Below are 21,240 nucleotides of genomic sequence, written 5' to 3'. Positions count from 1 at the left end.
ATAGATCTTTACAGCATCGGACTTTCCTTTCATCACTAGATATATCCGCAATTGAGTGTCCTTTCAGCTTTGACCCAGTCGCTTCATTCTTTCTGGCAATACTAGTACTAACCCTCCACTCTTTCCCAGTAGCATATTGGACACCTTCCGACCTGAAGGGATCATCTTCTGGCAGCATATCTTTTTGCTTTTTGATACTGTCCATGGGGTTTTCATGGCAAAGATACTGGAGTGGGTTGCCATTTCCTTCTGCAGTGGATCATGTTTTGTCAGAGCTCTCTGCTATGACCTGTCCGTCTTGGGTGCCCCTGCACAGCATAGCTCATAGCTTCATTGTGCTACACAAGCCCCTTCGCCACGACAAGACTCAGTTTAGACATCAGGGAAAATGTTCTGACTGTTAGAGCATTATGGCAATGGAATCAATTACTTAGGGAGGTTGTGGGCTCTCCCAGGTTGGAGGCATTCAAAAAGCAGTTGGACAACCATCTGTCAAGGATGCTTTAAGTTGCAGTCCTGTATTGAGCAGAGAGTTGGACTCCATAGCTGTATAGGCCCCATTGAACTCTACTATTCTATGATCCACATTGGAAAACTATTCCCCTCCCCCATTTTTCTCCAGTAGATGAAGCTCTACCCACTTCCATTCTGGATCTTAAAAGCTTCCCTACCCACCATGTTAAAGTCCCAATCTGGATCAGGGCCTCTGTACTTATCCTACAGCAAACATGGAGACATGCAGCTAGATATGGATTTAAGGCTATTTTGGCCAGAAGCGGCCTCAGAAAGTCCTGCTGTTTCTGCAATCTGAAGATAATTAAGTGTTATCTCTTACAGGATGAAGTGCTGAGATGCAACAAGCTCCTGTTGCGGCAACAACAAAAAGTCTCTAGCACCCTAAGGATAAAGGAAACACTTTAAACACTCAAAGCATACTAAATAAGTGTTTCTGAGCTAGTTTAGCAATGTCATAATTGTGTTGCCATAATTGTGTCCTTGGCTTTTCTTCTCCTATTTGTACAAAATAATTTGTGTATTCTCATTCCATTGTTTTCAGGCAGGTTTATTTTAGAGCATACTGCTGTGAACCTAGTACCCTCCAGATGTTTTGGATCATATTCCACAGCATTTGCCATGTTGGCTGGAGCTGATGGGACTTGACATTCAAAACATCTGGAGGACATCAGGTTTGGGAAGGCTGCTTTGGAGCATTTCGTTCATTATTGCATGTTAACAGTTTTCACACATTTCACAAAATGCAGTGAAATGCCTTTCTAAAGGATGAACTCCACCTAAGAGTACTTAGGACTGCAAACTCACCCATCAGTCAGAAAACCAAGGGCCACTGAGAGGCTGCACCGCGTCTCCTGGGAAAGCATGATAGGAAGCAAGAGAACAACCTGGCTCCAAAATCTGGCCAGAGGGGGAGCAGTTGCAAGGACCCGGTTTAACTCCAGGATATATAACTAAGAACTCAAAGTCTGCAGGGACTGTTCATATTCATCTTTGTAAGCAAGAACAGAGTTAAAATGCTTTTAAAAAGAGTGTGCCAGTCAAACATCCAGCCACCCTTTCCATCCCATCTTGGAACACATTTACTAAAGAGTATACCCTACCAAACCCAGTGGCACTTACTTTGGCATAAATGTTCATTAGGATGCTTGGAAATATAATTTTTCTTCTATCTCTAGTTCATCATTCTAACAGTTTTATACATTCTGGAATATAGTTACAGCAATACCAGCATGTGTTGTTTTGTGTTCCTGTATTTTGAGACACAGATACTTTTTCCATTCATCCATGTTAAAAAAACACAAAGGGAAAGCATTGTTTGGTAGATGGGAACAAGAAGGGCTGGCAGGAAGAAACTTGAGCAGAAACTTAAAGCAGGAAAGACAAAACCGCTACTCAACAAAACCATTGGTTATCTCCTAAAGAACCCAGTGCTCCAGGTTTGCACATCACATTGCACAAACTATGAAGGAGTAGGTTGTGAGAAAGAGGAGTGTGCCTGGCAGCATACCCCCACATCCCTGTCAGCCATTGTGTTGTCATGTGCAAAATAGGCCAGTTACTTTTTACTGGTATTGTTAGGAGCCATGCATCGAACCAGCCTCCCCCAACTTGGAGCCTTCCATATATTTTGCAATATATGTCCTAGAATTCCTGACCAGTTACCATACTGGCTAGGCTTGATGGGCATTTAAGTCTAAAACTTCTCGGAAACACCAGGTTGGGAAGTCTGCCCTAGTTCTTCAAAATAGCAAAGAAAGAAAAAAGCCATTTTTCTCTACAACTTGTGCACTGTACATACCTAGATTAAAAACAAGTTTAATAGTCCGTATTAAACCAACAACAGAGAGCTCATGCTCATAGGGCTATAAGACTATAGTAATAGAATATTGTTGTGAGCCGCCCCGAGGCTTTGTTGCGATGGGGGTGGCATAGAATTTTTTTTAAATAAATAAATACTTACCTGAAAATAAAGCCTAGCAAGGCTTCTCTGTACTTAGGAGTAACCAGATGCAACAGGAAGACCCTAGGACTCCTGCATAGGTAAGAATTTCAGTTGGTGCAGTTTCTCTTAACCCCTCCATGAAAAGCTGCATTTCTCAAAATCCCCTCTACCCTACAGAGGAAACCATGCCATAACAACAGATTGCTTTTGAGCTAATTCTAAAGATTATCTACATCATATTATGCAAACATAATAGTCCATGAAGATGCTTTCATTTACTGTTTTAACAATATAGATAATCTGGTACACACACTTGTTCTTGAAATATGTAATTAGCTCCTAAAATAGAAGGCTATTATGACAAAACTACATAACAAGCAGTGAACTAGTAAATGATTCAGCAATACCTCAAAATGGACTTATTCACAATACCATTCTATGCAAGGTTACATAAAAGGAAGCCCTCCTGTCTTGGGTTATTCCCAGGTAAGTGTGCATAGCAGTGCAGCCTCAGGGTGGGATTCTTTGTAAGAATCAGGCTGTCTTCATCATTCATTTGCAAAAAGGGCCATGTTATCCCTGGAATCACAAGCAGACATGCTTCTCTTTAACTAGAGATGACATTTGGCTACAAATTAACTTTTTGTGCCCAGAATAAATTGCATTTGGAGTGAATTTACATTCTTCATCTTATCTGATCAGTTTTCTCATTTATTTATTCTTCAGAAGTTCAGATAAGGAAAAAGATATTAAATCAGAAGCAATTTCTATGAAACCTAGATTGATACATTTCCAATATGCCCACAAAGAAAATGATTCCAGAAATAGACTCACAAAGCACAGAGCTGGTAGTTTCTATACCACCAAAGATCAGCCACCAGGAATGGATGGACAATTCTTATTTCTCCCTGAAACTCTGGGTCTCCTCCCCTGTGTATTGACTTAATTGGAAGCAGATATAGTTGCAATACCAAACCTTGGCTGGAAAGAGAAGAAAGAGTCCATCAGCCTTAAGATCCTCTCTCACCACAGATGGTTATCCATCTGTTCTGTCAGCTTCTCTCCCAAGCCCTTTTCCCCTCCTAAAAAGATCCACTCTCCCAGAACAACAGCCAGGCAACTTCTTTACACTTGCAAGAGAAATATTTACCTAAGAGAGCAATCCTATGGTCGGGGCATGGGATTCTTTGGGCTCCCAGAATTCCAATCTCAGAACCAGGGATCTGTGCTCTGTTCCCCCTCCTGCCATTGCAGGCAGTGTAGAACACCTCCCCTCCCCCAACAGCTGCTTCTCTGGGGTCAGAAAAGCAGAGAGGGGAGAAACTGGGCATGAGGTGTCCTAGTGACATTTTATCTTCCCTCTCCAAAGTGCCACTGCAGCTAGTTGGCCAATATCATCCATCTAGCTGAATTGCTGGAGGAATAGGGAGGAAAAGATCACCTTTGTCACTCCTCTGCACAGGGTGCTTTTAAGTGTCCGCAGGCTTATGAACATGGAGGATATAATTAATAGGACCACTCTCTGCATTCTCAGATGAGTGACCATGATTCCCTCTAGATAAGGCCCATGGGCCAGAGGCTCCCCACTGCAGATTTAAATGTTTAGAGGCTGCATTTTAGAGTAAAAACCCTCTCCAAGTTGTTCACATAAAAAGTATAAAGTACAAAATGCACTGTTGTAAATAGTGTCATAAGTTCCATAAAACAATCAATTAAAACTGCAGCATAATTAAAAACCAGGCCAGTACCATACCATTAAAATCAGCAACAACAGCAGCAGTAGCATTACAGCATAAAGGACTCCTTGAAATAAAAGAAACTTCCAGGCCTGAACTGATGGGGCACTGCACACATCTCTGCAGTCTGATAGGGCACATAGTGGTTCCATAAGCATGGGCCTCAACCACTGAAAATGCCCACCAGCCTGAATGATCTCACCAGCAGGTCCACAAGCCAGGCCATGAAGCTGTTCTTAACGCTATTGAAATATAGTGGAACCAGCTGCCTAGAGAGGTGGTGGGCTCTCCCACACTAGAGACATTCAAAAAGAAACTGGGCAGCCATCTGAGTGGGATGGTGGTGTCCTGCAACAGCAGGGGGCTGGACCCGATGGCCTTCATGGCCCCTTCCAACTCTACTATTGTATGATTCTATATATTGTAACATCCACTGGGAGAGAGGGCATCTACTTTAGTTTTTGGCTTACATTAAGATCATGAGGATTTTTTAGCAGTTGGATGCAGTCTCCAAGCCAGCTGTGAAATAATAGCTTTTCCCTATTTACTGGGTATACTGGCCCAGCTCTTTCTGCTCTCATCTGATGTAACAGTCATTCATTAACAGACCAGTCCTCCTTCAATTTGTCTGATTATTTAATTATTTCTAAAGAGAGTTTTAAGAATGGCACACGAAATAATTTTACTACACAAATCTCAGTGCACAATCAAAGTGGATAACAAAAACATTAAGACCATAAAATAAAACAAAGTGCAATGAAATAATTGCCAATTGGATGTAAGTATACTGGCTGAGTCACCCCTCCAGGAAAGCCAGCATGAAGCTGTGGGTCTTGAATGAATGCTTTAAGACCAGAACAACAGGTCAACAGGGAGGGGTTTGCAGAGGGCAGGTGCTGCAATGCTGAAAGCTCCATTACAGGATACAACACCTCTAATGCAGGCAAAGGCTACAAGGACTGGGTAGGGATATAAAGGATGTCACAGTCCCTAAGGAAAACAGCTCCCAAGTCTCTTGATAACAAACTCTTAAACTTGGCCCTGTAGATTACTAGCAGCCAGGAGTGTTCTTTTAGTACAGGTGTAGCACTTTAATGAAAAGAAGACCCTGGTATCCTTCCTAGAGTTCTTAAAGAGCTCAAACATGAAATTGCAGACAGTTTTATAACAAATATGTAAACTGTCTCTAAGATCTGAAAAGGCCTGGAGAAGGACCAATGCAACACCAATGTTTAAATATGGATACCAGGAGAATCTGGGAAATTGCAACTCCTGAGCTTATCATCTGCTCAAGGTAAATTGATTGAAAGTGCTATTAAAGATAAGCAGTAAGCATATGGTGCAACAATTACAGTACCTCATTAATTTTTTAGAACTCTTTGAGTGCCAATGGAAAGGGTAGACACCGTTTGTTTGTTAAAAGCTTTTATATGCCATCCTATTATATAAACATCTCAGGATGGCTTACAATGTCTAAAAGAACAATTAAAACCACAACAATTTCTAATAAATTGAAACAGAATAATATATAAGACAAAACATAAATCACAAAACAAAACAAGAGTGACTGAACGTTAAAAGCTGTTGATTTTAAAATACCGTTAAATAAAAAGGTTTTGACCTGGTGCCAAAAGAAGTATAAGCTCAATGCCAGGCCTACCTCTCTGGGAAGTACATTCCAGAGTCTGGGCGCCACAGCAGAGAAGGCCCTACCCTGCGTTGATGACTTAGAGAGGGTTCCCAGAGCAGGGCTTCTCCCGCAAATCTTAAGGGGCATGAGGGCATATAAGGAAGGAGATGTTTGAACGTCCCAAAGGCAGCAAATATGCCTACATATTCTAATTGCTGGGGAATTTGGGCAGGAGGGAGCTGTGGTATTGATATCCAACTTGAGGGATCCCGTGGGCCATTGGTGGACAGAATGCTGGACTAAATGAACCCCAGATGAGGTCCTGCAGGGCTCTTCCTTTGTTCTATCAGTAACCTTGTGACTGCACCAGGCACAGCTTCTGGGCCAAGCCTAAGGGCAGTTCCAGCCAGAGTGCTTTATACTAATCTTAGCTTAAAGCTACAACTAGGAAGCTCTCAAGTTAAGGAATGGCTGGTGAGCCTGCTTAAAGTGGTAAACAGCACTTCCAATAAGGCCAATAACAAGTGCAAAGACCAGCATCCCAGGCTGGCATTACTGGGAATTTAATGAGGGCCTAAAAACCATCCAGGGTCCAGTAAGAACAGCCCTCTAACCTGCTCACCCTCCTCTTCACCACTGCAACCTGTTTGTTGGTTTACTTCTTGCTCTGGCCAACCAATATGGCCATACACCGAAGAAGCAGCCACAGCCAACAAGCTCTTGCATTCTCTGCCGAGCAAGCAAGCAGGATAGCTCAGTGGTGAGGAAGAGGAGATCAAGCAACAGTGGTGGTGATGTAAAAGTAGACTCCTTGGGGAGTGGGGCCCATTGCCAGTGCCTTGCAAGGCTTACATTACATTCCGAAATACACTTACTGGTGCTTACTTCTGAGTAGGCACGCACAATCTAGGTTAAGCATCCCCCTAAACCCCGCCTTTGCCCCGCCCCATCCCGCACTGCCCAGGCCACTCCCTGCCTACTCTTAGCATGACAATAGCTTAGAAAAGGCAGTCCGTTGCAAGGTTGGTCTTAAAAGGTCCCCAAGTAACACTTGCTCTTTTGGTGCTTTCCAGGTCTTCTGCAGGGCCCCGCTGTAGTCGCTCCATCCATGAATGCCCCCCTGACGATCAATGCTTCTTACTTGGTCTACCCAGCCGGGGCAGCGACTGGAGCCGGCATGGGTTACGACGAATACTGCTGGCATTCTCTGGAGGAGATGGAGCCACTTCATTGCTCCAAAGGGTTCCTTGCCCAGGAAGCTTTAAGCGGCCAGGAGGAAAAAGCTCTTCGTAATAACCCAGGTAGGCCACTCACGCGAGTTCTTGGTTTGATATCTGGGCTGCAGTGGGGCAGGTAAGCTCATTAATCGGGGGGGAGGGGATTGCACATTCCAATCGTATGCTATTCCAGAATAAATTGCAGCGACTTCAGTACTTTCCAGGAAACGCGGTTTGAGTTGCAGCCCTCCTATGGGCTCTTAAATTTGCTTACTTGTGGGAGAAGCGGGTCCCCTCCAGATTTTAACTAATGAGCACAGGATTTGCAGAGTTCACACGGCGGCAATTTCAGTGGGAGTACTTTGAATGTTGAATGGAATAGTAGCCTGCTGTTTACTTTCAGGGATAGGCTTCAGGCCTGATCTGGTGCATGTTTTACACGGAAGTAAGTCTCGCAGCGTAAGTCTCGCAGTTTTCGCTCCCGATTTCTCAAAGAGGCGAATGGAAGAGACGGGAAAAAGCCTCCCTTACACGGATGCAACTGGTCTGCCTTTGAAGCTGCCCACCAACTGGGAACCGAAGCAGCCAGTCCACAGAAAACTCTAGGCTAGTTGGCGCAATACAGTGGCTTTCAGGCTGCAACAAGATAAGATTGTTAAGGCCCTCCTCCGAGAAAGATATTAGGAGGGCGAGTACCCGGAGGAGGGCCTTCTCTGCGGTGGCGCCCCGCCTATGGAATGCGCTCCCCAGAGAGGTCCGCCTGGCGCCGCCGTTATTTGTTTTTCGGCGCCAGGCCAAGACCTTTTTATTTGAACGATATTTTAATAATTGTTGATATTATTTATTGGTTTTAAAATATTTAGCCGGGATGCATCCAGATTTTATATGTATTTATTTGTATGTGTATTTATGATGTTGGAAGCCGTCCCGAGGCTTATGCGAATGGGACGGCATACAAAAATTCCAAATAAGTAAAAAAGATGTGGGACGGGCGGGCATGTTCCTTGCTGTCTTTGATCCACAAATCACTTTCCCAAGAGGCTTGTGAACGGAACGTCTGAGCTTTCCTGGCTTATCCAGTCCTTAGATCCTCTTATGAATGCTGGAACTTGCATTTTACCATCAACCTTTTTAAAAAAGTATTTTATGGATCATTCAAATGAAATTGGCTATAGGGCAGTTAAGTGCATTTAAGTGTGATTCAACAAGAGCAACTCCACTTTAGCAATTGGAATTAAAATGTGTTAAACTGTGGCTGCATCTAGTTCCTTGTTGTTGACAGTTTAATAGGATGGATTTCAATAAGTTACAAATAAAAGTGGTAACATTCACTGCATACAATTGTTAAGATGGGAGAAGCATGTCGGCCCCAGAGCAGTGGGAGGGATAATCTTAAAAGTAAGATCACCTTTCCCCAACCTGTTCCCTGCACCTGATGGGGGATTACAACTCCCATCATCCTTGGCCAGCATGGGATGGTCCGGTCTAGGATAATGAGAACCATAGTCCAGAGCTTTTTTATTTATTTTTATATTGTGATTTATATCCTGCCTTTTTCCTACAAAGGGCTCAAGGCAGCTTGCATCATTCTCCTCCTCCATCTTATCCCCACAACAACAACCCTGTGAGGTAGGTTGGGCTAAGAGTCTGTGACTGGCCCAAAGCCACCCAGTTGGCTCCATGGCTGAGCGGGGACTAGAACCCAGATCGTCTGAGTCCCAGTCCCATGCTCTTAACCACTACGCCACACTTCTGGAGGGCACTAGTTTAGGGGAAGGGTGGTTTGATTCTTATATAAGAAGATTAAGGGTTAGGGTGAATTTCTTGTCAGGAGTGCACAATCTTGAATATTTCATAAAGGGTCTGAATTGGGTACTATTAACTCTTGCCTGATGCAAGCTTCAGCAACTAGATTGTATTTCATCAATGTAGGTGCATCAGACAAGAGATCACTGTGTCTGTATTGTGTTGCCCTATATGTTCTTTTCTGAAGAAAATGTGGCCTTTTGTACTCTGCATTCTTCATTTACAGTCTGCTTGCTCCACAGATCTCTCTCCAAGGTCCTCCAGCTCTGGCGTATTCACTCTTTACACACCAGATTCTGCCACCAGCCCCAACAGGCAACTCTCTTCCCCACAGCCATCTTCTACTCCCCAGAGACGCAAAGAGGAAAGTGCAGGAGGCAGGAAGGTCAAAACTCGCACTGCTTTTTCTCAAGAGCAACTCCAGATCCTCCACCACAGATTCCAGAGTCAGAAATACCTCAGTCCACAACAGATCCGGGAACTGGCCTCTGCCTTGGAGCTCACCTACAAACAAGTAAGCCCTTGGCCAGCTGATTCAAGCGGTGTCTTTGTACAGTCAGAACTGATTTTGTATACTTTTGGCCTGAGACCTTTTAAAGCTTAGGTCTTATTATAACCACCTTTTCCAAACAGTATAACCTACAACATAATCTGGAAGGCACCTTGCTGGAGAAGACTTAACTATAGCATTTACTCCTCTGCATTAATTCTAGTTACTGTGGCCAGGGACCCTTGCACAGCAAAGAGTCAGTCTTTTAGAGACATACAAGCTTTACTTGCAATACAATGTTGCAGGATGCTGTGCTCTGGTTATGGTCCAGTCTTACCATGTCCACCAATACTATATGTCCCATGTCTTCCAATATGAGGCTATTCCATTCCCTTAAATAGCAATTGCACATTCCATGGCTTCATTGAGCTGTTTTTGCATTCTTCATCCCAGTAGAGGTCTCCCTGAAGACTTCTGGTTGAATCCAGGCTCTGTCCAACTACTAGACCCATCTCAATGGGTCTTTTTCTTGGTTGCCTTTTTTGTGTGGATGGGGCTGGTTGGGCTGCTTGAACAGTGGCATCCACAAACAAACATGTGGATGGGTAGGTTCCATAATTTCCTCTAATTCCAATTATGGAACCTACCGATCCACACACAACTGCAGTTTTCAAGGATTCTCAAAAAGAAGGAATGACAAACTCATTTCACATTTATTGTATCAATATATTTTATAAATATGCATCCTATTGCCTGTTTAGCTTACTTTTCTTAGAACTAGGACAACTGCATTTGTCTGTCTGTGTGTGCATTGATGAGAGACTAATTAAGCAGGGTCTTATCCTTGGGCTATGTTCCAGATAAAAACATGGTTTCAGAACCAACGGATGAAATTGAAGAGAACCCAGAAAGAAACACTGTGGATGAGAAAAGGCATGTGCCCGTCTCAGGTAATGAGGCAGCCTGTCATTGATCAGCAGAAGTTATTTTTATCATCTGTTCCACTGAGAGGGCAATTCATAGAATAGTAGAGCCGGAAGGGGCCAGGGGGCCATCAGGTCCAACCCTGTGCTTGGTGCAGGACTCCCAAGTTAAACCATCTCTCAGGTGGTTGTGCAATTGCATCTTGAATGCCACTAGTGTGGGAGAGTCCACAACCCCCTTAGGTCATTGGTTCATTTGTCCAGTAGTTCTTCCTCGTGTTCAGCTTGGAATTTGACTTCCTGTAACTTGAGCCCATTATTCTGTGTCCTCCACAATGGGGTGATCAAGAAGAGGTCCTGGTCTCTTCCTCTGTGACAACCTTTCAAAGGTGAGGTCTTTGCAGTGAGGCCTAGGCAAATTACGTGATGTCAGAATGGGTAGAAGACATGCTTTACATGTTATAGGTCACCGATTCATAGCAAAGAGGAAAGGTAGTTCAATTTTGTATAGCATAAAGGAAGTTTCTCTTACCATAAATATGTTAGATGACCTTTACCACTCTCTGCTTCTAATCGCAATATGAGGATAACAACAGTCTGATTTACCAAATTGTTGTAATAATTATTGAGGTAACATGTGATGCTCTTTGAATATCACATTCATTATTTGAGTTGAAACATTGCTACCTTTCTTTCACAGAACAGTTACCTGAATATAAATCCCAGTTATCACCAAGGTTATGGCATCAGTGATGGGAGGAATGTCCATTCCTTGGCCAGTGTACATGAGAACTATGCTGGCAACCAGAGCTATGGCAGTGACCACCAGATCTATGGTAGTCCACAGAACTTCTGCCCGATTGTAAGTGGTGAGGATGGGAGTTTCTTTGGGAAAGCTGCTGGAACTTGTTACAGCCAACAGGCGATCAGTTACATCAGCCAGCAAAAGATGAACTTTTATCATGGCTTCTCTGCCAGTGTGGAGTATGCCACTGTGAAGATGGAAGATGGTTATCCATTCCCAAATGTGTCTCCCAGTGCAGCCGCATTACCAGGCACCTCTGCGCTCCAGCACTATCAAGCACCTCTGCCAATTCAAGGAGGTCAGAACACTGCTAGCCCTTAGGCAGCTGGCTTCTCCCTCCCATGCTCCCTTTCTTTAATTTCTCCCTTGGAAGTTGCAGCGCTGCTGCCCCGCCCCGAGCTTTCCACCTCCTTCACTTCCTATTGGCATAAGGAAGAGATCTTGGCACTTCAGAAAGGCTGGTTCTTCCCTGTTTCTCCTCCTGCCTCCAGTGCATCCGTGTGTGTGCATGTGTGGTTCTGAACTTGACTTCCATCCAATCAACCCTGGCTGGTTCCAGGAAAAGGCACTGTGTATGGAAAGCCATTTTCATGAAGGAAACATGCAAATGCTGGAACTTGTCACCTTCCCTGTCCTTGATTACCTGATGTATAGATCCTTCCTCAAAAGCTCAGAAACTGGAGACTTACCTCCTCAATGCAATATAGGAAGGAAGCTTCTGCTCACTAAATGGCTATCTCTTTCTTTGGGCACAGTCCATGAGGACCCCTGTAACCCTTCCAGCTCGTAGGATCAGAAGCAGTGTAGGAGGAGCACTGAGGTGAAGGTCACCCCCCACAATCGTATACAAAGTGGCTTAGACTAGTCATTTCAACTGCTGCCGTTGTGAGAGAGAGGCAGGTGGCAACAAAAACACTGCCAGCATCTGTTGCGTCCTGGTGGTGCTGGCCACTTCCCTTCCCTACCTTCCTTCTTGCCCCCTGAAGTTCTTCTCCAAGCTCTCTCTTTCTCTCGGGGTGGGGAGTCCAAACATGGATCCCCAGATCCAAGGTCAGGGCTCTTCTTTGACCTCAGATCTGGAGATCTGGACACCTTAGATGCTGTCCATTTTCTCTCTCTGTCCCCCTTCTTGCCAGTCCCTTTATTTTTGTTTTGCACCTATCTGACATTTCATGGAATATCTTACTCCTGTCCCAAGAAACTGATCTGAGACTCCCCCTTGCCAACTTCACTGCTTCCTGATAATTATTTTCTTTGTCAGCTGCATGTTGAGAGGAGGGTGACTGAGGCAAAGGAGGATGGTCTCTAGTTGGGCTTATGTAGTAATTTGTGACATGACTCCAAGCAGGCTGAACTTCCCTGCCTCTGCATGGCAAGTTGCAGTTATTAAGGCTTTGCAACAGGTCAGTTCCGCGACCTCCAAAATCATTAAAGACAGAGCCTGACATAATCCAGGAAGTGACACTGTTTAGATGTAACATAACATGGAACAAATGCATAGAGATTCAGGTTAGAAAGGAGAATGAAGATAGTCTGAAGGAAGGAGAAGACAAGAAAATTAAAAGCATCCACAACTGCTGCTTTTATGCTGCTGCAATGCACGCAGCTGTGCATTGCAATATTTTTCTTTACTAAGTTACACGGTGTTCACTAAGTTGCTTGCCAGTTCCTGAGCAAGGTACAGACCAGTCAAAGGAATCCATGAAGAATAGTCAGCAACCCAGCCTTGCCACTAGACGGTGTTTTTCCATTGCACTACAGATCCTCTCAGTGAGCCCAGTCGTTCATGCATTCATTTCATAAGCACTTCATAAGCCACTGACATTATAAACTTTAGAAACAGGTCTGTAATTCTTGAGTCAATGGCTTTCTTAGCTGGGACATATCTGCTGAGCCTAAAACCTATGGCCAGTGTGGTATGTGGTCACTGTAGTCTGATATGAAGAAACATTTACTGCATCCCTCCTTACAATTACTTGTGTAGGGATATTTCGGTCTCCAGCAGGACAAATCAATCGAGTATAGTAATCAGAAGAAATTATTTCTTATGTGCTCTTTTCTATGCAACTGTGGGACACTCATTTTTCTTCTGATTAGCCTCACTAAGTATTCTTTTAAATGACAGAGCTGGAAGAGGGGAGGGCATGTCTGCCTCTTAGCCAGCAGTATTGTAAAACTGCCCCTGCTCAAGAGTGGCCTGCTGTGAAGTAAAAGGGGCCAGAGTAGCTTTACTCTCCAAATAAGACAAGAGAAAGAAGCAAATGGTAAATAGTATCTAGAGTTGCTGATTGCTTTTTTGTTTTGTTTTTTAACTCATGGGAAGCATGTGTACTGAGCACCAGAACTGTTTTGTTAATGTACAATATTTTACTCTGTTGCTGTCATTGTTTTTTTTCAATTGCACAAGGAGTTTATGCTACAACCGTTCCTATAGTAAAAAGCACAAAAGCGTTACCTGTGTCTTAATTGAGCTTATTTGCTTCATTTTTACTGTACGGTAATTATTTTACCATGAGTGCACAATACATTTGGGAAAAGTTGCTATCCTACCAGTGCACCAGGCACCCCAAGGCTACTTGTTAATGAAATATAAAAAACAATTCTTTGGTAAAAATCCACTGCCTGGATCTTCCTCCCCATAGGCAAGAGCAATTGAAAAGCCTCATCGTGCAAGCCTTAGCTTGTTCTTGAGGTGCATTAAGACTTTTATTTAACTGTGATGAACATGGGAAATTACTGAAGAACAAGAAGTAAAAGAACATGACATGACTCCCCTCCTCTGGATAATGACTAAATAGTGTGGGATGGGAAACCTATTCCTGTTTTCTGAGCCAAAATGGTACACTTGCATGAGCAGAGGGAGGTCCTACCGATGTTTTGGGCTACAGTTTCCATTGGGCCAAGTCAGATGGACCAGGAAGTATGGAAACTACACCCCAAAACATCTAGAGGGCATCTCTGGCTTAGTGTCCGATGCAGTAAAAAACTAGTCCAGTTTTGTAGACCCCACTCAGCCATGACAGCAGGTTAAAGCCAGTTGTGCCAATAACCTGGATAGCTAATTCCGTGTTTTCTGTTTAGGGCAATTGAGAAGCAGGGCATCTGAGGCTGCAAAAGCCCAAATGGCATCAGTGCATGCCCTTGACACTAAAAATAAAAATAATGCAGATTGATATATTCACAGACTTTGAGACAACATAATGGCCGAGATAGCCATGACACATTTTAACGAACACATAGGTGTACACAGAATTCATATTAGTGGGATCCAGCGGTTTGGGCTACAACCAGCTCTACCTCATTCTCATCTAATCTAGGTGAGACAGTGACTTCTAAACTGGTATCTGTGATAGAGTAGTTGAGGGCCAATAAACTGAAGCTTAATCCAGATAGGGAAGTGTTACTGGAGGGTGGGGCATCTGTTCAGGTGAGTGATATTTACCCCTGTCTTGAAGGGTTGCAGTCTCCCTAAGGGGCAGGGTGCACAGCTTGGAAGTACTCCTCAACCCAGAACTTTCCCTGAAATTCCAGGTGGCCTCTATTGCAAAGAGTGCCTTCCTCCAGCTGAGGCTGGTCCCATCAGCTGCACTCTTGCCTGGATAGACAAGTCCCAGCAACAGTAATCCACACACTGGTAATCACCTGGTTGGAATATGGTGTAACACTTGATGTGGAGTTGCCTTTGAAAATGATCCAGATGCTGCAATTGATTCAAAATAGAACTGCCATGGTGCTGCTGGTAGATGGGGACATATTACACTGGTCTTATACCAGTTACACTAGCTACCAATTGAAGTTTGGGCCTGATTTAAGGTGCTGTTGATATAAAGGCCTACAGCATTTAGAGCCTAAAGGGATGTACGAGTCTGCCTGGATCATAAGGTCAGCTGAGGAGGTCCTTCTATAAAATTTCCCCCTGAAAGAAGTAAGGAGGGCTGCCATATGGAGAAGGGTCTTTTCTGCTATAGTACCCTTAGCTCCTCAGAGAAGTTTGCCTGGCACCAATGTCTTATCCATTCCAGCATCAGGCCAAAATGTTTTTATTTACCCAGTTTAATTGTTAGGTAATATATTTTAATCATTGTATTTTAATATCAAGTACTGGGACTCTGGCTTATTGTTATTTCAACCTTTTAATGTTAACCTTTTTGTAAAGTGTTCTGAGAATATTTGAATTACAATGATTTATATTTTAAATTAATGCTAAACATCTGTAAGTGGGATTATAATCTGGTGCTTAGAATTCTATTATAACTTTGTTTAGTTATTATATGTTAAGGATGGGCAGAAAGTAGACTGTGATCCATATCATCTTTGGGTGATGTGCTTTCTGTACTCTGGATATAGATTTGCTCTGTACTCAAGAGTACTTTTTGTAGTTGAACACTTGCAAAGGTTTTTTCCCTACATTAGGCTGCTGAAAAATTATGCTTGTGGGGGTAGGGTGAGAAAAAAACAGGAATGCTTTTTGTGTGTGAAAGGATCGTCTATTAGGAATCGCAAATTATTGAGCAGAGCTTAGGGGCATCCTATTCCTTAAGTTTTAGCACATGCTGCTAATTTGTTTTTGGCTTTGATTGGGGTATTTCTGGATTGGGGTACTTCTGGTAACAACAAAAGGTAGCTCCTACAAGTCTGAAGTCTCCTGCCCCTATTGCATCAAGCAGTTGCTCCAACATTCAAGTTCCATATCCAATGCTGTGTGAAAAATATACTGTTGGTCTCCTTCCAGTTTGGAGTACCCACTGCATAGAAGACAGGAAAGTAGCTATCCCTGCCCTAAGAGGTCTTAGGGCAGGAGAAAAGAACTTCAGTAGAGTTAACACTGCTGAACATCCAAGGCCTTCTTTCGAATGCCACCTCCAAGGGAGGGTTGGGTTGGGTTGGGTTGGGGGGGGGGGTGGCAACAGGGCAGAGGTTCTCTGGTAGCCCCCAGATTATGAAGTTGTCTCCCCACCAAGGCCGTTTTGGCTCCAGGTAGCACATAGGAGCAGGAGTGCCTGCTGCTTTCCAGCAGGTCTAGCAGTTGGTAAATGCCTGATTTTAATTCATAGTTATAAAAATGTTTAAAATGTTAAATGTATTTCATGCTTATTTGTTGTATTTATGACTGTTTACCACCCAGAGAGCTTTGGCTGTTAGGCGGTATAGAAATTAAATAGAAGCTTGGATATAAAGTCAGTACCAAAATTCAATGCACACCTTTACTCCCAGAGGATTGTCAGTACTCCCACAGAGGTCAAAATGCAAGGGGATTTACTTCCAAGCAAATGCTCCTGTTTGCTGAAAGCATCCACCTATTATTATTATTAAACAATAACAACAATTTTTTATAAACTGTTCTTTAGTGAATACTCTCAGAACATGTACATTGATTACACCTACCAGAGAGGGTCTGCTGCAGCTGCCTGAATGTTTTATTCTATCTCAGCCTCTTCTGATTAGCTTCCACAATGGGTAACACCTGTCCCTCTGTGGTGGGCTGGTTGTTTCCTGCTCCTGTGGCACTGCAGAAATGAGTTTTCAGGTGGAAAAAGTGAGCTTTTGTTTCAGTTCAAGTGCAAAAGGATCGGACAGATTCATGACTGGAATGACTTGAAATAGTTTTCTGGGGCTACTATATGGACTGGGACTTAACCGCCAGGAAAGGAGGTTATTTATTTTTATTTATTTATTTTTCGATTTATATCCTGCCTTTTTCCTACAAAGGGCTCAAGGCAGTTTACATCTCCTCCTCCATCTTATCCTCACAACAACCCTGAGGATTATATGTCAGCGAAGTTTCTTTCCATGATAACTACTCATTGTAAATCTCCATGGGGGAGTTCACAAATGGGGGAAGTAATGCTTGATGAAGGAAATGATTTAAATGGAATTATTACTTACCATAGGAATTTACTAGAATGACTAGTTCGATTTGCAGTATTGGCAAAAGCAGCTGGCTCCTGGCATTTCCAGTTGAACTGAGAAAATCTGCTACATTCCCGATCCTGGTTATACTATGTTAATCCATCCAGAAGCCCACATTGCTTCCACAAACCCATTGGCTTTTCTCAGTAGGTCATTTTCTTGAATCATCCATCCAAAGCTGCTGAAAGTATGCATTGTAAAGACCAATCTAATTTTTGAGTTAAGGGTTTTTCAGTCCCATAAATTTGGCTTGGCAGGGGTAGGGTGTCATATGACCATTCTAAGGCCTTCCATGGCTGGGAGTGAGTCCTAAACAAAAGCCTTTCAAACCTTTCATTAGTTTGATGCTGTTACATTTCTTCCTCATATTTTTTTCAAGACTTGTAGGAATGAATTAAGGAGATAGAGTATGTCAATTATGTACCATCCAAACAAACCCACATGAATGAGCCCATGTTAAGTCCTGAAGGTGTTCCAGCATTACTATGTTTATCCTAGATAATACCTCAGTCATGTTTGTGTGAAGTTAGTTGGGAGATTATTTTTATCCAGGTTTCCATTCAAATCATCCACTAGTATGCCTTATGGAATGAGACTTGTTGGAATATATGAACCATTTTTTTTCAGGTAACTCTTGCAATTACTCAGACGATCAGGTTGTTCACATTTGCTAATCAACTTTTTGCTCCTAGGCATTTTAAAGCTGACTAATATGCAGAAATTTAGCAAGTAATGTTTATCCTTAGCCTAAGATAAAGTTAAGTTTACATCAGTTTCCACTTGTCAGAGTGCTGCTAAAAACTTAGCAAGCAGAATTTTTTAAAAGCACATATGCTACTTCCTGTAGTACAATTTACCACATTAGGAATGCTGCTTGAAGATTTAATGGCTGCTTTTTCTTTCAAAGGTATGACATGGCTATGCCTCTTTATATGGTGCAATCCAGGCATGTCTAATACAAAGGAAGGCTTGGTGAACAGAATGGAATTTAACTCTTTAAGATTGCTAAGGCTGTGGATGACACTCAAGGCCTTTTCATGAAATTCAGGTGAAACAGGCAGTGTTCAATCGGTGTCTAGCTGTCATAATAAATTTGATAAGGTCCAATAAATAAAGTGGAATACAACTGGAAAGTGAATTTTCTTGCTTCCAGCAATGTTCAACATACATTTCCCTCCTTGGTTCCTGTTGCATCCAGACCCACCCTGAGCAATCTGATCAAAAAAGGACTTGAGATTTGATGGCATTCACAGAAATTCAAGATTCAGCCATTGGCTCCTGTGTGCAATGCATTGGATGAAATATCAAGTTACAGGAAGCCGGATTCTGGCTGAACATAGGAAGAATTTCCTGACTTATTGAGCAGTATGGCAATGAAACCCATTACCCCAGCAGGTAGTGGGTTTTCCCACATCTGAGGCATTCAAAATACAACTGGACAGCCATCTTGAGAGGGATGGTTTAACTTGGGAGTGCTGTACTAAGCAGACGACCCCTTCCAACCCTACTTTTCTCTGATTCTATTGTTGCATATGTAGCCATATGGTTGAAATTTCTGCTGAGCCATAAAACTGGGAGTAGCCATTTCTCAGCTTAACCTACTTCTCAGGGTTGTAGTGCATTTTTAGTTTGCTTTCTTTAATCTTCTCCAAAGATTTTTGCAGTCTTTGAAGTTTGTTTTCTCATTGGTTTTATAAGGTTTTAAACATAATTCTGTATTTTTCAGTACAGAAATGCAAAAAAGTAAAATATAAGGGCCCTACATAGGAAGAATGAAGATTCCTTTATTTGTGTGTCGTAGCCTGAGTTTGCTCCAGCCCACAGCTGTAATTTGAGTCCTCTTCAGCTTTCTCCTTTGATCCTGGACCAAGTTTTAATCTTGGGGTTTTTTTTAAGTTTTAAAAAGTGCTAGATAAAACTGTCCAATGAAACATTAACCTCTTAATAAGGTCAGTTTTATTGGTTGACTTTCAGTTGGTTCAGCTCAACTATGTTGGCAAGGTAATTGGACAGGTTCCTGCAACCCCATCTGTACTGGAAGCTTCCCTCTCTTAGCTAACAAAAGCCATGAGAGAGGGAACAACCAGCTGGACCAGGGAGGGGATTAACTTGTAAGAGGGGGTGGTGAGATTACTCAAGAAGCCTCCTTGAAACTGTGGAAGATCCTGAGGACAACTTCAGATCAATGGCAAATGCTCCCTTCTTGGGCAAGGCTCTTGAGTGGGTGATGACAAACTGGCCCCAGGCACCCTAATTATCTGGGTCCATTTCAGGCTGGGTTTTGGCATAGAAATAGATGTCATTCTGTATGATCACCTATGGAGGGAGAAAGATTGGCGAGTGTAACCCTATTGATACTTCTGGCTCTCTCAGTGGCTTTTAATACTATTAACCATGCTATCCTTGCAGGGCAGCAACCTTCTCAGTGTTGGCAGTCCCAAGTATAGAATTATCTTTGTACTGAGGCCTACCTGATGCCAACATTGTCATTTTTTCCAGCATTTTCAACATGCCTTCCGTTCACATTGGCATTTAATGGCATATGACAGACTATGTCAGCTGTTGAAATTGGTTTTGATTTATTGAAACTGTTGTGGATGTTTAAACTTTTGTATATTCAAATGTTAGAATGCACTAGAATTTTCTACTCTATTTTATTGTATCTGTATTTGTATTGTAATTCAATAAATAGTAGTGAATTGCCCAAATAGCTTCAGCTATTGGGTGGTATAGAAAATAATAAACATCTCTCTATTATATCTTGTTATATTTTGTTCAGTTTGCTGGATGCTCTTCAGATCCTTTCAACCAAGGGAGCTACTGACAGCAGCCCAACTTTACATCAAGTTGGCCCTGGTGGATGCTTCCTGGACAGCTGGACCAACTCAACCTCACCAGCTCTAGCAGTTATAAAAATGATAAACAGCTGCAAAGAAAAGCAGCACTCTTCTTTTTGTTTTGCAATGTTCATTTTTTATTATTTGGTTTTTATTATATAATTAAGAGCCCTCCTGGACACTTTTCTATGCTGAAAGTGCAGAATAGAACACTAAATAAAGAACAGATTTTGAAACATGGGTAGAATTCTTACCATTTTTAATGTTTCAAAGCAAAAATCAGTAAGGCTCTAAATAGACCACCCTGAAGTGAAAGTGTGTGTGGAAGAGATGGTGTGAATCTTAGCATCCTATTTGATAGAGGACCAGTTCACAAAGGCAAACAGGAATCTGATGTATTTTGAGATATATAGGCAAAGGAATTAAACAGGTATACCATCTCACTTCTAACATGATGAGCTGTACCTGCCACCATAAGCAAAGCTTACAATGGCCTTCTCCTCTAGCAGCTACTCACCTTACGACAGGTTGCCGAGTCTTTTCCACCCTTGCTCCTTTGCCTTCTAGACCAGGCTGGCATGCAGAAAACAATCACATGACCTGTTTTAAAAGCCAATGTCAGTCCTTTAAATTGGGCCCAGAAACAAATTAGACAGTCAGGGCAACATAGGCATTCTGTGATTGTTAGCATTGACCCCCAAAAGTCTCTTAGCTGCATTCTGTACCGATTGAGCTTTTGGAACCATCTTTAAAGGCAGTCCCATGCACAGCAAATTACAATCTGGATGTAATCAGGGGATGGGTGATAGAGATACAGTCCACTTTTTCTAGGTAGGGTCCCAGCTGGAAATGGTGTTCCTAGCCACCAGTGTTTCTACAGATAGTACTGAGTGCAGGAAGACTTCCAAACAGCAGCCTTCATCTGTCATGGGAAACCACAGCCATGTCCTTTACAAACCTGATAGTAGATTTCCCACCTTCTGTCTTACCAGGATTAAACTTCGCTTAGCCAAAACTGCATCCAGCCACCTCTTTCAGGACTTCTACGGCCTCCTTGGGACTAGTAGATGGAAAAAAGGTAGAGCTGTATAGCTTTTGTATGCTAAGGGCACTTAAGTCCAAATGACTTCTCCCAGAAAGTTCATGTAGATATTAAAAAGTATAGAGGGCAGAATGGTAACCTGAAGCACTTCAAAGGCTATGAAGACAAAATAGAGTCTCCAACAAAAAATGGGACTCATAACACCATGCCTTCAAGCCCCATCCTAGCAAGACAGTTCAAGACCATACTGTGGTTGAAAGTATCGTAAGCCACTGAAAGATCCAGAAGAATAAAAATTTGCAGTATCTCCATCCATTCCATTGTGTAAGCTTGGAGAGGTCCATTTGTGGCCTTCAAGATGCTTTGGTCTACAGCTCCCATCCTTT

General features: G+C 42.7%; 1 protein-coding gene across 1 annotated transcript; it reads left to right on the top strand.

Annotated features, from left to right (window-relative positions):
* Positions 1-6,932: 6,932 nt before the first annotated feature.
* Positions 6,933-11,386, top strand: LOC123017774 (homeobox protein NANOG-like). Its single transcript, XM_044419337.1, has 4 exons — positions 6,933-7,125; positions 9,090-9,361; positions 10,198-10,287; positions 10,961-11,386. Exons 1-4 carry the CDS (start codon positions 6,933-6,935, stop codon positions 11,384-11,386), a joined length of 981 nt encoding a protein of 326 aa, XP_044275272.1.
* The last annotated feature ends 9,854 nt before the right edge of the window (positions 11,387-21,240 follow it).

The sequence above is a fragment of the Varanus komodoensis genome, unplaced genomic scaffold (assembly GCF_004798865.1).
Source record: "Varanus komodoensis strain SLA01 unplaced genomic scaffold, ASM479886v1 scaffold101, whole genome shotgun sequence".
Classification (NCBI taxonomy): Eukaryota; Metazoa; Chordata; class Lepidosauria; order Squamata; family Varanidae; genus Varanus; species Varanus komodoensis.
Note: the sequence above shows the minus strand (reverse complement) of the source record. Positions and strands in the feature narration are given on the sequence as shown.

Bases quoted from the DNA above. Each gene is read 5' to 3' on its own strand.
- LOC123017774 (XM_044419337.1), top strand. From the start codon at position 6,933: ATGAATGCCCCCCTGACGATCAATGCTTCTTACTTGGTCTACCCAGCC. The intron at 7,126-9,089 runs GTAGGCCACTCA...CTTGCTCCACAG, and splicing joins AGCTCTTCGTAATAACCCAG to ATCTCTCTCCAAGGTCCTCC. The intron at 10,288-10,960 runs GTAATGAGGCAG...TTTCTTTCACAG, and splicing joins AAGGCATGTGCCCGTCTCAG to AACAGTTACCTGAATATAAA.